Genomic DNA, 18,784 nt, shown 5'->3' with positions numbered 1-18,784 from the left:
TTGTTAATAAGTGGATGCAAATTTAAAGAAAGGACGACACAATATGTTACTGCAATGATTCACACATGACAGACCAACAGTAATAGCAGACAAATTAAAAATCAAACATGGCTGCACGGTTTGCAAACAACACAGTCAACCTGATCTTGGCTGATCGACAAAGTGACCAGTGAGAGTACAAGTGAGACAAGAACAGACAGGTAAGTAACTGATAAACGTTTCTGTCAAATGCCAGCAAGGAACCACCAACCTCCAAAGAGGCAACTTAAATTATTTGAAGATGGACATTGAAGAGAAAATGTATAATTTTAAACTTGAATTAGACATAGAAACTCAAAAGAAGACCACCTAGAGAGGTGCTGAGGCGGCTATCGCAGAAAAAGTGTGGCTGGTGTTATCCGGACCAGTCAGTGATGCAAGAGAGTCTCTTGATGAAATTGAGGGATTTAGTGTTGTCCCAACAGCTTCTGCAACCCCACAATTCAGCATGCCACTGAGACACCTGATTACCTCCAACAGCACCTACCAAGAAGCCACATAGCTCAACAAGATATCAAGACAGACCTTCTGATCATACCTTCATATGAACAGCTCTGTGAATCATGAGGTGTGTGTGCTTGGGGAGAATGTCGAGCAACACCTCTGGGTCTGACATCCTGGTGGCAAAGCATTTCAGTCCTAGTGCAGTCTCCCAGGGAAGTGTTTCAGATAAGGAAACTCTTGAATGTGGCCCTCAGTGACATTATAGGGCAGAAAACATGGATGAAATCTTGTTACTCCACTGCTAAAAACACCCCAGGATGATGGTAGCAATTTGACAAACTTTTGTCAAGTTTAAAATCTGCCATATCCACCAAAATTAGCAGAAACAGTAGTGTGGCCAGCCTTCAACTTTTCATAGACAACCATATTATCTTAGACACAATATACGCTGGATTTAGAATGGAACATGGCAAAGCAGTAGTCATCACCTTGATTCTTTGATATCAGAAGGAGGTTAAATAGCAATGATGCTGGGGCTTTGGTCGTTCCTTGAGGAAAGATCACAGAAGGTGTTTCTACCACATTCATATCCTAAACCTCTGAGGCTCAACATCTGGGGTTACGAAAGATCTCCACTGTTGCAATTGCTGGTTAATATTTCTCTCCTGCACTTATCTTCCTGTGAAAATTACATGGAATAAAGCATTAACAATTATGCAGAAGAAACACCACTGATACTGAAGTTACTTCCTGGAACTTTGTGAACAAGGAATTTAATATCCTTTCTTGAAGCAGCACACAGTAGGATGGGCTTCAACCAGCCGCGGCCCGTGGAGGGAGTTCCGTGGGGCGGAAAGGCGGGGCGGGGGAGGGGCAGGGTGGGGTTTCTAAAAACCGGAATATGGATAATTGCAGGTAAGTAAACAATAAAATAAATAAAACGAATTTCGTAGCGCGCGCTGCATCACATTTTGCGATGCAGGGCGCCCAACGAAATTTGTTTTATTTATTTTATTGTTTACTTACCTGCAATTATCCATATTCCAGTTTTTAGAACCCCCCACCATGCCCCTCCCCCGCCTTTCCGCCCCACGGAACTCCCTCCACGGGCCGCGGCTGGCTTCAACCAGTTCAAATTGAACCCAAGCAATTCAATGATCATGAGGGTAAGGCCAAGAATGGTTGCATGACCTGCAGAAATGTGGCCAGTTGTGCTGAGCAACTGCCTTTAACAGTGCCTCTACTGAAAGATCTGGAGTTCTGGATAAACTAAGAACTATGTTTGCCACAATAAAACAATTGCCTCCATTTTCCTATTTTTACCATTTCAACACATGGTCCATATGACTGTGGCATTGGTTCTATGAAGATTGGACCACTCAAATATTTTGTAAGTGTGCATGCTGAATTGCAGAGATTACAGCATGCAGCACCTAAGACACTTATGCACCTGAAAAAGATGAAGCATGGTCTCTGGCATTGGTGGCACTACCCTTGATACAGTTAGGAAATTAATAATTTTTAAATCTCTGTTTTGTTCACAGGGTCCTCTAAAGAAATGTGCCAGGGTTCTTCCTGGTTAAACCCATCTGGACAAAAGTGCATTGATCTTTGTGATTTGAAAAGCTGACTTTTGTAGCAGTCTCTGTTTCAACAGAGTATGGCATGGTGACCAAGCATTTTCCACCCAGGTCACCATAGCATGAAATGGGTTACATTGGACATAAGACTTGAAAAGGGCCACTTTAGGTTCTGCTAATTGTGGAAGACATCGCTCTTTCTTTACGCCATCTTAGTTATTATATGGTTGTGTAGTAAATCTACTTTCCCAGAGCCAAGAAACCCATTAGGGCTACATATCTGCTTGAACATAGTATACTGACAGACTTGTTGGGGACGAAGGCCGAAGGGTAGGAGTTAGAACTGACTTGTGACACTTTGGACTGTATGTTTCCTGTACTTTTATCCACTCCCTAGACCATACCTCAGGGCTAAAAAGATGTACTTCATGCCAGCTCCAGCATCTTACCCCTCATAATTACCCACCATGGACACTGTACGTATTCATGCTCAAAAAGTCACCTACCCCTGGTGGAAAGGGTAGGTGGAGACAAGCTTAAGGAGTTATTTTTTAATTTTTAAGCTTAGACGATGACAAGCCCTTGGACACTCTAGAATGGCTACTGCCATGCTCTCTTCTTCCCAAGCATCTTGAGAAGTTAAAGAAATATCCAGAATTATTGATAAGGGAAAACAACTGTTCAGCAAAATGAGGAGTAATGTATCGCGAAAGAACTTGCTGTGCTCTAATAGCAGATGTAGATCCCGTAAGATAGCCAAGCTCCAGTAACAGATGACAATCCACTGTCACTCTATCTGTTCTGTTTGCTTCCCTTTATGTGAGGAATTGTGAAAAGTCCAGATGGGAACATTGCCATATATCAACATTTGCCTGTATGTTCCATTCGATTCTATGGCTAAGCACCCATATTTTGCTCACTAATTTTCACTGAAAGCAAGCATGCGTTGTTTCTCACTCTTAGTCCCATCATGGTACCCGTTATTTTATGGCACATCCTTTCCCTGAGTTTTATTCTGCCATGGGATGTCAAATGTCCCATTTACTGAATCCTCTGTGTGAGATATAGTAATTCCAAACTTTACAGTTTATACTAGTACCCGCCAGACAGCAGACACCTTTTTAATCCTCTTCCACTTATGCAAACCATATAACTGAAATGAGGAAAACCCCGTTTTTGTTGAAGCCTAAATGAAAGCCACCTTATAAAGCACCAAGAAGACAGTGCAACCCCTTGCATGTTTGGTAGAGAATTCGAAACAATCAAATCGTCTAATGTGGCACTTGTTTTTCAATGGTACATCTTGATTCCAGGAGATACAATGTGTACGCCCATTAGAGGACAAGAACACCGCACCATCAGAATGGAGTATGGCAGGTACTCAAGATATTGGTTAAAGCCATGAGGGTAAGAACGTTAGAAAGTGAGGGGAAACACTATTAAGTCAATGAATGATGCTGTTTTCTAAGACTAATGGATAGACTGTTCTTCTGAAGAACAGAAAGAGTTTAAGACTACCCAGGATCATACGGACAGTACTTGTGGGTTCCATTAAGATTATCGCAGGTAGACAGATGCTTATTGGTCACTCTGCGCATAAACCGGTTTTGTTTGCAAATTTAGCTCAGTTGGTGATCCCTTCAGCCAAGTTCAGGGTCGCTATCTTGCATTATTTAAAGCACCACCTTCTTTGAATAAAAAGGTCAGTTGCTATAGCCACTACTCTGCTTAATAGTGCTTGAAGCACAGCAGTAAAACACTACATCCATCTTCCATTCTCTATATTATCCATTGGCATGCTTACTAAATTACTCTACTCTGGCAATATTTGTATTTCTTAGTTAAAACTGTGGACCTTTACAACTCCAATCTTTGCCCACGAGATCAGAGTAGGCAGCATATCAGTGTGTCTGCCTTTAGCTTACTCACAAACGGTGCATTAAAACATCAATGCTTGTATGTTACTTCTTAGGGTGCAGGCTGTAACTTTTACCAGTCACCAGTGCCCCCTGTCTGGCACGTGCTGGTTTAATCTGGAGAAGTAAGCATTTCAGGTTGTCAGTGCCTGAAGTAGGGCACCATCCTGGTCAGGGTAAACTAGCATGTACACAACCCACGCTATACGCACAAATGCTCCATGAGAAGGGTTTTGAATCCAAGACAAAGATGTGGTTAGTACTGATGGTGATGACAACTGTACTGCTAGTGCGGAATGGGGCTTTGGACCTCTCATTCCAAATTATTTGCCGTAATCATAGGGTCTCGCTGTCTTCTAAGACTAATAACTATGTGCCTAGCTACCCTACACCCATAGGTCAGATTGGAAGCATTTAGATGAACCCTTGCAGATAAGCCTTTGCTTTTGTTAGCAATGTGCACTGCAGGGTGATCTCAACAAATGCGCAAACTTCACAATTGAAAGCAAATAACAGCAACACCAGGTACGAGCCACCGCCCCCTCCACTTTTGGTTCTGTCAGACAAAAAATGAAACATCTGCAATACAGCTGTTGAGTTACTGAGAGATGAACAAGACATACTCTGCCCATAGTGATCACATATACACACACCTGTATGTGACTGTTGCTACACTACAGCATGCTTGTCGCCATATTCGACGTCTGTGCTATTGCCCCCACTCTCTTATGACAGCCAAAGATGGCCTGCACTCCTGCAGAACATATTTGGTGGGTGGGCTTGTGCTCATCTTCAGAGATTTATACTGCCAGGAAATATCCTTGGACTCTAGCTTAGTCAGTCTCTTTCATGACGTGCAGCAGTCTATGGACACATACGATACAACTACATATACATATGCACAGGCATGGAAGAACACGCCGGCCACAGTGCCGTTTGGAGATTTCTTTAACTTCAGCAGGAAAGAGAGGATCCTAGCACGGTGGAGATGGGTGTGTGGCAGGAATCACTGCATCATCTTCTGTCCACTTGGCACATCTTTGCTGGAGGTTATTTCAGGCTGAGATTCCCACTCTTGGCCCAGTCTTGTTCCAGAGTATGATAAATTGCTACAGTATGCTGACTTTACCTCATTTAGCTTCATCCCATAAAAAAGAAGAAAATGCCCTTTGAATCCAGCTCTCAAACCCCAACAAGCCTGAGAGCGATGGAGGCTGGGAGAGCCCCATGACAGCTCAGACATAACAGAAAATCACCAGACAATCTGCGAAATACCGCGAAGTGGAAAACAAAAGTGCCACTAGCCGTGTGCACGCTTAACAGAACTGGTAGTTGTTGCTTTTCAGCAGGGGCTGGCTGGCGTCACCCTGCTCGCAGGATCCCTTGTCGCACTTGGACATCCCGCTGTCAGAGTTCCTATCCCCCTCCGCATTACATGGAAGGTTGGCATCCTGACAAAAGAGATGCAAGGTTCAGTTTACATCTTATGAAAAGTGCAGACAGTAATTTTGCAACGGTTTTAAAGACTCAAGGCAAAAGGGAAACACTTTTGAAGGTTGCACCTCCACTAGGCGGCGCCTTTAGCTGGCTGTCCCACCTCGCCATGTGGACATGCAGACAGTGAAAGCAGCTCCACCACCTCGGAGCAACAAACATTTGTATGTGGCAAGAGTATTTGAGTGGTAGTGAACAGTATGGTTTGTTGGGCAGTGTAAGTGCTAACATGTATGTAGTTATTTGCATATTTGCATATTTTTCGTTTTTACATTTTAGAAGTACAAATACATACACATATATATGATATCAATTTAATGCATCTATGCCTTCATTTTCTGTGACTGCAGTTAGGCCAACATTTAAATTGTGTTATCTTTTTTTGTGTTTTGTGAGGAATCTTTTTCTGTGTTTAAAGATTACAGCAGATTTACTCATAGAATGAATCTGCATGTAGCCTCCCTTGTGTTATTCCCACTTGTTTTGGTACTGCAGTATTCGACCGTAACCTTTTAGGAAGACTTTACTTCAGACTTCAAGCCATCTCATGAGGGCTCATGAGGTGACCCTAGTTTTAGGTACTGCAGTTATCAAATAGAGCATCTTGCCTTCTTTTATCACACTTAAAGGGTCTTCAGTCCAAGAGTACACAGCATTCTGAGAACTGAGATGAGCTGATTTTGAATTTGACAGACACAGGACATATGTCAAAAACCTGCGGCTGTCCCGTCTGCCCTGTGCAATACACGCCACGTGTATTGCACAGGTTTTCGGTAGATGCCCTGCATTCATCAGGCTCTAAATAAGGCCACCACTTTTTTCTCAGTGGTTACCAACAATGCTGTCGAGCCATGGCATCACAGAACCCTCCAGGGGCCGTATTACTGTAATAGTTCACTCTCCTTGTTTCCGCTGTGGTGCACTCGTTGACTAGGTACACTCGGTGCCAACAGGGACAGTGTGCCATATTACTGATATGCATTGCCCCCTCCCACCGAGCTGTCGCGACCATGCGTCCTGAGGAAAGCAAACTAGTGAAAGATTATCAAACTGATTGAAGTAGCCAGCCCACCTCTCACAGAGCAGGCAGCACCGAGCCTGCACTTTCAAGGGGTAGGTCTGGAGGCATCCATGGTATTCTGTAATACCAAAGTGTCCCAGGGGGTACAGAAAGTGGGCACACACGCCTGTTTGGACCCCTGGGTACTTTACATAATACACCCCTGACTAAATTACATTGGGACTGATACATTTTAAGTAAAAAAATATGCTAAAAAGCTATACCTTCTCATTTTATTTTGCACTTGTCTAAATTCCCTCAGCTATAAGCAAGCTCTTCCCTTAATTGTTAGGGCCTCACCTGGTTGTGGTTGCTGGCAATCTGATGTTGAATGAAGTCACTGATCTGCTGGAATGTGGGGCGGTGTGTGGGCTCCAGGTCCCAACATGCCTTCATGATTTCATACCTTTATGAGAAATAATATGCATCAACCCAAGGTAAAAATATTTTTCCCTTTTTTGTATAGTACCGACAGACAGGAGCAGGGAAGGATTGAAAGTGAGGAAAGGAGAGAGTGGGAGTAAAAACAATCGACTGGGCAAAGTGAGGGGAGTTGAGATTAAAGGTCTTGAGAAGGGGACACAAGGGCAGGAATGTTGTAAAGTTACTATATGTCCCCCATGTCACGCAACACTACTCTGAGGCCTGTATGCTGAAGAATTTCAAACATTGATGCAATGGCAAAACGAAGGAACCATTGGGCATGGAGGGTGCATTGTTGGTGCTGCATTTGGAGGATAAAGGAGGATACACTCCCAATAGAGATTGCTTCAAAGCAACTGGCAGTAGGAAAACTCTAGGTGGTCAGGCCAAATCCTTATTTACCACAGTGGCTAAAAACTCTATTCTGACCCCATATGTATCATGGCTGTCCTTCAACTCTTCCTGGTTTTAGCAACACTATTCATGTAGCCTTCCTTAGCTGTGCCCAATCTTAGCTGCTCCACATTTGCATTTGATATTTTGCCCGGCCCATTCACAACGGTCTGGGTACTAAAGCAGGGTACTGTCTCCTTCTAGAGGTTTGACGTCCAGACATACCACACTGCCCCAATGTTTGAAAAAACCAGGGTCCACTTGAGTATGATCCTACACTTCCTGAACACTTCCAAAAACATAATCTATGTAACACAAATCCAACTGAATTCTAGGGTGGCTCAGTTTATGTGAAAGAAAATCCCGCCCCAAGGCAGGAGCAATTCCCCTCGGGATTATGCTCTCCCAGCGCTCAGCTCCACCAACAGCTCTCCTAGGCAATGCCTCTGCCTTTCACTACCACTGACCGCGGTTTGTGGCCCTGCTCCACCTTCCAGCCAGTTGCACTCTGCTCTCTCTTGCCAGCCATCATTTTTATTGTCTCTCTCCACTTAATTTTTCTTTAATTTTCCTTCACTTTATTTTTCCTTACTTTACCTTATTTTTCCTCTACTAAATCTTATGCTTTCTTTCTCTGTTTCAACCTCCTCTCAGCTGCTTTCCTGCCGCTGCTGCCCCTGCTGCCCCTCCCGCTTGTTCCCGTTCCCGCCTCCCAGCTTTCCCGCCCTTCCCCGATCCCTATTTAATGGCAGCCGGAGTGCAGCTGGACACAGAGGGGTGCCGCTGGTGCGCCAAAGGCAAGCCCGCCTGCGCCTGTCCGCGACCCGACCACAGCTAGCGCCAGGAAAACTGGTCTTCCGACCGGCCAACGCTACAGCTCCTCGGCTCTCTATGCACTCGTGGGCAAGAACAACAACTGTAAATTTCTTGGGTCTAATGCATTTTTTCTAAAAAAATGGCAATCCAGGAAAAGAAAAGATGCAAGAAGGAAGATGAAGAGCAAAAGAAGTGTCTCTTCGATAGAGGTCTAATAGGGGAAGGAATCCCTTTTAGGACGAATGCCCTCACTCACCAAAGGTGACATGCTTCATCATTTGGGCTTTCTCCTCCCAGCGGGAAATCCTAGTCCCACTGAGGGCTACGACTTCCTCTCTAAGAGGAAGGAGCTCTGGGATGTTTTGATTTATAAGCCTCACAAAGGATGCTAAAATCCCAAATGTAAAGAATGGTGATGTGGGGGTGCAGCGCGAAAAATCAAAAGTGGAGAAAAAGTGAATCTAAAACTGCCTAGTGCAGATGAAAAGAAAACTTTATTGGCTCATCTGTCCTGACAGGTCTAAAACGCAGTGTTTCAGCAGTATAGAATTAAACTGCTAGAATGGAAGGGTCGACATGTTTCAGCCATTGAACCTCTGATAAGTAGGTATTGGCTTTCTTCAGGACCAATAACAACGCTGCTGCAATGAGTGAGAAATAATATAAAGTGTATACTTAGTAAAGAGCAGTGATCAGCATCGGTATCACTGGAACTTGTCCGTGTAGTTGGACAAGTGAGCCCACCTCAACCTGGTCACAAACTCAGGAAGGGGAGCCCCGCTCTCTCCGTCGGTACTCCGTTGCGGAATGGATTTGTGACCGACTACACGGACAAGTTCCAGTGATACCGATGCTGATCACTGCTCTTTACTAAGTATACACTTTATATTATTTCTCACTCATTGCAGCAGCGTTGTTATTGGTCCTGAAGAAAGCCAATACCTACTTATCAGAGGTTCAATGGCTGAAACATGTCGACCCTTCCATTCTAGCAGTTTAATTCTATACTGCTGAAACACTGCGTTTTAGACCTGTCAGGACAGATGAGCCAATAAAGTTTTCTTTTCATCTGCACTAGGCAGTTTTAGATTCACTTTTTCTCCACTTTTGATTTTTCGCGCTGCACCCCCACATCACCATTCTTTACATTTGGGATTTTAGCATCCTTTGTGAGGCTTATAAATCAAAACATCCCAGAGCTCCTTCCTCTTAGAGAGGAAGTCGTAGCCCTCAGTGGGACTAGGATTTCCCGCTGGGAGGAGAAAGCCCAAATGATGAAGCATGTCACCTTTGGTGAGTGAGGGCATTCGTCCTAAAAGGGATTCCTTCCCCTATTAGACCTCTATCGAAGAGACACTTCTTTTGCTCTTCATCTTCCTTCTTGCATCTTTTCTTTTCCTGGATTGCCATTTTTTTAGAAAAAATGCATTAGACCCAAGAAATTTATTGTGTTGAACATATACTGTGTTAGGGGTATTATTTCTTGCAGGTCTTTAAACATATGTACCCTTGGACCTTCTTTCAAAAAATTTGGTGTGTTTCAAGAACAACAACTGCCAGCTCTCTTCACCTCTCGACACTCCTTCACCGAGATCCAGGACCCACCTCCACTCTCCAACTACAACTCCATCGCGCCCCAAACCCTGCAATGCATCCTCCTCAACTTCCGCTCCCTCCACAGACATGCCACCCTCTGAGACACCCTCATCTACTGACCCCCGTACCCCACGCACCTTTCTCCGATTCCATCATTGACATCATCTCCCCGCATGCCATCACCGCCACCGACTACACCTTGCTGGGAGACCTCAACTTCCACCTCCAACGCCAAGTCACCAACTTCATCTTCAAAGCAAACATCTCCGCAAACGTCCACACCAGCTCCAGTGCAGGAGTTTGAACAGGATCTCCGACAACCAGCTCGCCAGCTCCCTCAGCAGCTCCGCCCCCACCACCACAGACGACGACCCTACCACTGCCGCCCGTACCCTATACAAATGCATCACCTACTGCGCCAACACCATCGCCCTCCTCAAGAAAACTCCTAATCCACCCAACAAGAAACCCAGCTGGTTCTCCACTGAACTCCGGGAATCTAGACGAACCTGCAGACGCCTCGAAAAGCTATGGAGGAACCCCAAAACCCCAGCAGACCTCGGCAACTTCAAAGCAGCAACCACCGCCCACCGCCCACCACAAACTCATCAGATACTCAAGGAAGAAAGCACTCCATGACAGAATCTCCACCCATGCACACAACAGCAAGGTACTCTTCGGCATCATCAAAAAGTTTGCCCACCACAACAGTGAGACTACCGACATCCCACCCTGCCAGGACCTCTGTGACAGACTCAGCGCCTTCTTCCATCACAAAATCAAGACCATCTATGACAATAACAACCTACACGAGGAACCCACACCCCCCGTTCCCTGCACCACGCAGCCAGCACTGGACAGCTTGACCACCCTCAGCATCGGAGACACCCTAAAAACTATGAAGACCAGCCACTTTGGGGCACCCATGGACGCCTACCCCACCACATCTACCACAGAGCCCCGAGCTTCAACAAATCATCAACTGCTCCTTCGAGACCGCCTCCTTCCCCAAAGACTGGAAACACGCAGGGATCAACCCTGTCCTGAAAAAATCCTCAGCGGACCCCACCAACCTCAAGAACTTCAAACTCCTTACTACCCTATCTGGCAAAAGTCATGGAAAAAGCCGTCAACAGTCAACTCGCCTCCTTCATAGAAGAAAACAACATCCTCGACTCCTCCCAATCAAGCTACAGGAAGAACCACAGCACCGAAACTGACCTTCTCGCTGTGACAGACGACATCCGCTCCCTTCTCAACAGAGAAAAGACTGTGGCCCTCATCGTCCTGGACCTCTCCGCTGCCTTCGACACAGTCTCACATTGTACGCTACGACTCAGGAATCCGGAACAAGGCCCTCGACTGGATCCGCTCATTCCTCTCTGGCAGAATGTAGCGGGTCAGACTCCCCCATTTCTTCTCGGAACCCACAACGACCACCTGCGGAGTCCCCCAAAGATCCTCCATCAGCCCCACACTGTTCAACGTTTACATGGCCCCCCTCGCATCCATTGTCAGATCACACAGACTCAACATTGTATCGTACGCAGACGTCACCCAACTCTTCCTCTCCCTATCCAACGAACCCAACATCTCCAAACACAACTTTCAAGAAGGAATGGAAGCAGTTGCCAGGTTGATTAAGAACTGCTGCCTTCAACTCAACACAGACAAAACCAAAGTACTCATCATGGGCCCACACCCCAATATCAGGAACGACACCTGGTGGCCCCCTGCCCTCAGGAACCCTCCTTCCCCCACGTATCACACACACAACCTCAGAATCATCCTGGACTCCGAACTCAAAATGGACCACCAGATCAACGCGGTCACCTCTTCCTGCTACCACACCCTCTGCATACTCCGAAAGACCTTCAACTGGATCTCCCTCGAACACAAGAAAACGTGCCACCCACGTCCTCCTCAGCAGCAGACTGGACTATGGCAACACACTCTACACTGGGATCAACAAGAGCCTCCCCCGCCAACTCCAGAACGTCCAGAACACTGCCCCAATCTAGTCCTCAACCTACAGCACCATTGCCACATCAGCCAACACTTACAGACACTACACTGGCTCCCCATCGAGAAGAGAATCACCTTCAAGCTACCAACCCATGCCCGCAACGCCTTCACAACACCGGACCAACCTACATGAACCACCGCCTCTCATTCTACACACCCCAAAGATCCCTCCGCTCAGCCCAGCTCTCTCTTGCGATGGAACCACGCATCAAGAAGACCAGAACAGGAGGACGCTCCTTCTCCCTCCTCGTGGCCAAGGCATGGAACTCCCTCCCTCTCCACCTCCGAGAGACATCAACACTCTCCAAATTCTTGAAGGGCCTCAAGACCTGGCTCTTTGACAAATCACCATGAACATCCAGGAGTTGCATGCCCCCTTCCACCCGAGTGCCTTGAGACCCTTTCGGGTGAGTAGCTGCTCTTTGCAATGCACGATTGATTGATTGGTTCATAAACGTGTAACCGGAAGCAACAGTGTTTAGCTAAAGATGCGTTGTCAGAGGAACACTGCCTTACTTGAAAATTACTTAACCTCTTGCACCCTAGACTCTGGATTTGGTGACAGAAAGTAATGTACAGGGAAATGACCTGTTAAGGAAACCTGTAATTCAGGGTACAAAACACAGGGGGCCAGATGTACTAACATTTTGGTCTTGGTTGTGCCATTTGTGCACTCTGTAGCACACATAGAAAGAGGAAAATGCCTCAAGGGATTGTTTTTGTGCAGGAAGATATCCCTTTCTGCACACAAAAACAAAATTCTCCTTGTAACGCGGGCAGCTTTGCATGATGTGTCACGTCAATAGGAGAGCAGAAGCATATCTTCGTGGATGTGGGGCATTTCTGCTCTCTCACTTTCACGCAACACCGCGCAGCAAGTTGCTCTGGTGCACTGCGTTGCGTGAAAGGCTAGTAAATCTGGCCCTGGATTCGAATGTAGAGATTCTAGAATCCTAAGTGTCAAACTCTGAGGGGCAGATTTACAAGAACTGGAGCATCTCTTCATATCAGCAGCGATGCACCAGTTAATTTGCGTCACGCATAAAAACCCTTGCGCCACCATGGATGCGTCCCATTTACAATGCGGTGCACCGTGGCTCAAGGATTGATAAATGCATGACTCATCTATTGGCGTAAAGGCAACACATTGCTGGAGTCGTGTCACAAGCACGACGCAACTCTAGCAATGCTTCGGAAGGCTATTTCTATAATGATGCGTCACTCCTTACGCCTGCTTCAAGCAGGCGTAAGGTTTCGACGCAGTGGCATTGTAAAAGTGACTGGGTGAAATCTTGTAGATTTCACTGTGTCACTTTTACAAGGCTTTCTTACGTCGGAACGCCCACCCTGCATACATTATACGCAGGTATAATGTAGAGCAGGGCTTTACAACGTGACACATCTCCCTAGATGAGTCACGTTGTAAATATGTTGCAACGTGGCGCCTTGTTTACGACACCGCTGCATTACAGAAGTGATGCAACAGTGGCGTAAAGTAGTCGCAAGGGGCTTGTAAATCTGCCCCAAGTGTTTTCAATATTCTGATTCCAAAATCCATCTGGCTGAGCACTCCATTCCCTTTTTTTCACAGCAGTTCAAACTGCAGTGAAAGTTATATTGATGTTCAAAACTAACGATGACCAAATGGAATAGAAAACACCTAATTACATCTGTGATTAGTGATCCAAATTCCAATGCCTGAGTTTTCTTTGAAGTTAGTTTTGTACTCAAAATTTCAAATGGGTAGCCAGAATTTCTTTGACCAATCAGATTCTCCCCCCCCCCCCCCAAAACAAACAAGTAAGGATTGCGATTTTGATGAATTACCGCAATCCCAAATAAGAAATTGGCATCCTAAATTCCAAATGTCTGTCTTTGAATTTTCTTAGACTTTTGGATCCTCTCTGCAAATTCCACTTCCCAATCACACAATTCCAAATTCTACGTTTTGAATAATGAAATATTTTCAACATTTTGAACTTGAAAGACTTCAGCATCTACCTGCCCCTAGGATGATATAGAATTCAAATCATACTTACATTTCCAGAGGAGCAAAGTCTGGTCTGGCCATCTGGTATCCCTGCTTCACCAGCTTGTAGAACTTTCCGTCCACCAGGATGCCTGGGTATGGGCTCATGCCTATAAACAAGAGGTACTAGTGAGCAAGGAGGGTCTAATCTAGAGGCCATTTAGCCGCATTCGGTGGCGACTACATCCAGCTTATTTTATGTTATGTTAGTAACTTTTAGAAAGCGCAGCGATTACCCAAGGGTGTCCAGGCGCTATATTATTTATCCTGAAGGCAATGAGCAAGGAGGAAAGGATTTATTCAGTAAAAAGCCAGGTCTTTAGACCCTTCCTGAAGTCTAAAAGATCAGTGGCATTTCTTAAGTGAAACAGGAGGTCATTCCAGGCTTTCGCCGCACAGACCGCAAAGCTTCTGCCCCCCCACAAAGCTTTTTTCGTATGCGGTATGGAGACCAGCTTGGCCCCCAGTGAGCGAAGTGTTCTTTCCGGAATGTAACACTGGACCAGCCGATTTAGGCAGTCTGGGCCTGTGCCATGAAGAGCTTTGAAAATCATACGAAGTGATTTGAAACGCACTCGACTCCTTAATGGGAGCCAATGCAGTTTCTTTACTTCCTTAGAGATGGGGGAGAATTTAGAAGTACCCGAAAGGAGTCTCGCTGCTGCATTTTGCAGCAGCTAGAGTTTATTCATACTTTTTTGTTGAATGTTGAGATACAGGCTGTTACAGTAGTCCAGCCTAGACAATAACAAGGCTGTGACCACTGTTTGGTGACTTTCTCGGGGTAGGAATGTCAGTACTTTCCTGACTGTTCTTAGCACATAAGCAGTTCTTGAAGTTACTGCATTAACCTGATCCTCAAAGGTGAGTCTCTCATCCACCACTACACCTAAATGCTTTACCTCTTTCGAAGGCAATGGGCAATAAGCTTATAAGAAGACCAAGCTATAAGCTTCCTCTGAGAACATTATCTTCCTAAAGCCACCCTGTCCTGATAAAACCAACAGGAGATTCTTCATTCTGTGTAAGGCAGAACACATACTCACAGTTTCAGCGGAGGAACTGAAGGAACTATTGGTTCTTAACCAACACCACTGAAATCAGGGATTTGGGAGTTTCACCAATGGACCAGTGCTAATGACAGACCAGAAGGGGTGGTGAAGAAACAATCACAACTCAGCATGTCACTGGCACCCTTCCAAAAGTACGTCGGGTGTGCACATAGAGGGGACCCACAGTGCAGCCGTACTTGCACATGGGCACCCTGCTCCCTGTCCAATGAGGTAATGTGAAGGACCATACGAAGATGAGTGCAGTCTTGTGAGGGCCTTCAGTGAAGATCAAATTGGGGAATCCAGCTTCACAGAGACACAAAGCAGCAAAATTCACCAAGTGTTTTGTGTCTGTCTGCTGCATGTTCCTCAGCTCACCACTGACAGTATTTGAGCATTTGTGCAGAGCAAGACACTTATGTTTTCTTAATTGTATGCACAACCTTGATGTTTGTGTATTGCACCTGGTTTTGATATCCAGGTACAGACACTGAAACCCTCAGCCACAATGGACAATGTTACACAAATCTTTAGAAATTGTTTTTGACTCTCTGGACTTTAAAATCCATGACAGTCTGCACTTCCCGATTGGTTTCCTAGTCCTTGATGAGTTTTGGAAGTTTTCAATTGAGTTACAGATGCAGGGATCGGGTCAATGATCATTTATCTGGATTATGTGCTCATCGGGATGGGAAAGTGCTGGTGCTATACAAAAGGCATAATAAATAAATAAAATAAAAGGCAGTCAGATTGGGTAAGAGTCAGACACATGCCCTATAGTGCCTGATTCGTGACTTTATGCTGCAGCCCCAATAGCCTTTCAGAAGAAAGATCTACCTGAAAATGTAGGGCAACACAGCCGAGATCTGAAGTCTTTGATCATGGGGCCCATTTTAGGATTTTGAATTCCAGTGATTATTTGTTATTAGTTACTGCACCCTGGTGACTGTTGGCTACCACTGGCATAGATGATCTGGCCATGAAATAAGTAATGTCAAGCCTTATCAAACTGCTGCCAGGAGGCAAGTGCGTTTATCAAGTAATGAAACATTGCCCTTACCCAGAGAGAAGATCTCCCACAGCAGGATTCCATATGACCAGACATCGCTTTGGACAGTGTAGATACAGTCAAAGATACTCTCAGGGGCCATCCACTTCACTGGCAGCCGAGCCTAGAATACAGGAAGCAACACCAGTTTGCACATCACACTTACTGTGTGAATTCACCACCTGATCCCTTTCCCATTCGTAGAACATTGAAAATATTTAATAATAAAATGCGAATTAAATGATAAAACATGTTCTGTTGGATCGTTCATGCATGAGTGATGTATGACTTAGCAGCTTTTGAAGACGGGCGAGGTTGCCTTCTAATAATACCCTTTCCACCCCCACCAGTAGTTTCTTACAATGGTCACTGTTGGGCCTAGGTTTGCATTTACTAATCAGCCCTATAATGGTATAACATTGATGAATGAAATGAAATGTACTCCAGGTTTATTCAGCTAATTACTCTTTTGCATGATAGAATGTGCTTGGTGGGTACGTGTGGAGCGTCCATGAGAGGAGATCATTTGCATTACAAGGTGACCTAGAAATTTTGGCAGGTGTTTGATGGCTAATGATATGCAAGGATCCCAAATACCAAAAGAGCACCCTTTGGGAAATACATTATTATTAGCATTCTTGGCCCACCTTCCAGACCATCTTTATCTAAGAGGATACAGTGGTCACACCAGAGGAAGAGCAACCTCAGAAAACCCCTTGTTATCACTGATGCGGAAAGGTCTCATGCAGAGAAGAAAGTAGGGCTATGCGAAACTATAATTAGGTGTTATTTACCACACGTCAATGGGTAGTGTAAAATGTACCATGCCAAAATCACTGGTGATGTTTGTACTGAAAATAAATAAACAAAACACATCAGTTTCTTCATGTGACTCAGTGTTTAGAATTCTGAGCGGCCCTGGATATCCCAATGAAGGCTCATTTGAAGCCTCAAGCCAAGAGATCCAGGAGACCAGATACATGTTTTCAAATGTCAGTAGATGTGCACGGGTTACAACAATGAGTAGTGCTCTGGGGGCTGTTAGACCTGGCATCCTTAGAGTGGTCTTTACCTGGACTGTTTGCCTTTTGTTTCCACGTTTTTCTGATTCTTTTTGTTGGCCTTAGGACTCTGAGCACTTTACCTCTACAAACCAGTGGTAAAGTGCATGTGCTTCTTCCCATAACATGATTATATTGGTGTATACCTGACTGACATATTTATTGTACATGTAAGTCCCTTGTCAAGTAATATACCATATACCCAGGGCCTGTATTTCAAATGCTACTAGTGGGTGCAGCAATAATTGTGCCACCCACAGAAGAGGCCTTTCAAACCTGTCTCAGGCCTGTGTGTGCAGTTAACTGCCACTTCGACTTGGCATTTAAAACTACTTGCTAAGCCTAAAAACTCCACTTAAACTACTTATAAGTCACTGACAAGGTAGGCCCTAAGTAACCCTAAGGGCAGGGTGCTATGTAAGTAAAAGGTAGGACATGTACCTTTATGTTGTGCATGACCTGGTAGTGAGAAACAGCCAATTTAAATGTTCACTACTGTGAGGTCTACCCCTCTCATAGGCCAGCACTGGAAATATCTTAATCGTTTTAAAGCTGTAATTCCCGATCAGAGAGGAGTATCTTTTTCATGTTTCATATCTTTGGAATGGTAACATATATCCTCCGTACTGGTGAAGTTGGATTTAACATTACTGTTTTGGAAATGCAACTCTAAGAAAGTGGACATTTTTTCTGTACTCACTGTTTTTTGTGCCTTACAGCATGTCTCCAATACACTTCTGGGTTGGGTGACAGCTACACTGTGTGCCTTACCTTTAGACAGCCACAAACCCAGGTAGGCGAGGCTCAGCTGCATTCTTAGCACTTATCTGCTTCAACTGCATTTTGATGGGTCTTCCTGGGCAGGGAGGAAGGGGAGGGACTGACACACTTCAATATGTAGTGTCCTGCCCACACACAAAGCACTGATTTACCCCAGATAGATGGTCTGGCAGACAGGGCTCCATTGAAAGGGATCCTTGTGCACTCCGGAGAGATGCTTTGAAGTCACCCACTACATCAAAGGCACTTTTGGGTACAAGTACTGGGTCTCTGGCCCACTAAAATCAGACATGTCTGGATCATGAACTGAACCTCTGTCAGAAGGACTGCTGTGCTGCTTAAAGGATTCAACTGAACTGCTTTTCTGGAAGGACTGCTTTTCTGCTTGTTGCCCTGCTGCCTGCTGCTCCCCGACTCTGCTGAAGCATAGCTGAACTCTGCCTTCCCTCCAAGTGATCTCAAATGGCTTGCTGGCTTGCCTTCTGTTTTCTGAAGTCTCAGGAACAGAAAAGATTTCCTATAATTCTGCTGGACTTTGCCTTCTGTGAGTCTTACCTTTGCCTGAGGTGCCTTCTCGAAGTTCTGGCCTCAGAAGTGGGTTTTGCAGCTGTTTTCTATAAGACTGATGCATCGTCATCACAGCCCTAGTCAGAACTGACTCATCGCTCTTTGACGCCGACGCAGAGGCTGATGTCCCACAGTGGTTTCACAGCCAGTGCGGCCTGACAATGATGTTCTGCGCTGCTCGATGACGATGCATTGCCTTCACTTCAGCGAACCTCAATGACGACGGAGCAACTCAACTGCATGGAAAAGATTGACGTATCGAGCCCTCAATGTCGACGCTTTGCTCCACCCAAAGTACATACTCAGCAGGCCCTGCGTGGGTCCTTTAGCTGGATTGCCCTCCATCTCGCTCGGCCTGAACTTTGGATTTGCACCGGTCCTTTGTGACCTTAATTAACCTTTTGACCGCTAGTGACTTTAAATGCACTGTTTTTGCATTTAATCTTTGAAAATTAATATGG

General features: G+C 45.3%; 1 protein-coding gene across 1 annotated transcript in view; it reads right to left on the bottom strand.

Moving 5' to 3' along the window:
* Window positions 1–1,604: 1,604 nt before the first annotated feature.
* Window positions 1,605–18,784, bottom strand: part of CSF1R (colony stimulating factor 1 receptor) — a 166,697-nt gene continuing 149,517 nt past the window's right edge. Inside the window, exons 18-21 of the mRNA XM_085617732.1 lie at window positions 15,928–16,039; window positions 13,826–13,925; window positions 6,834–6,939; window positions 1,605–5,430 (exon numbers count right to left, since the gene is read on the bottom strand). Coding sequence (XP_085473858.1) covers window positions 5,296–5,430; window positions 6,834–6,939; window positions 13,826–13,925; window positions 15,928–16,039 — 453 coding nt within the window. The 3' untranslated portion in view covers window positions 1,605–5,295. The remainder of the gene's footprint in view (window positions 5,431–6,833; window positions 6,940–13,825; window positions 13,926–15,927; window positions 16,040–18,784) is intronic.

This window comes from Triturus cristatus, chromosome 7, assembly GCF_964204655.1.
Source record: "Triturus cristatus chromosome 7, aTriCri1.1, whole genome shotgun sequence".
Taxonomy (NCBI): domain Eukaryota; kingdom Metazoa; phylum Chordata; class Amphibia; order Caudata; family Salamandridae; genus Triturus; species Triturus cristatus.
This window is presented reverse-complemented; position numbering and strand designations above follow the sequence as displayed.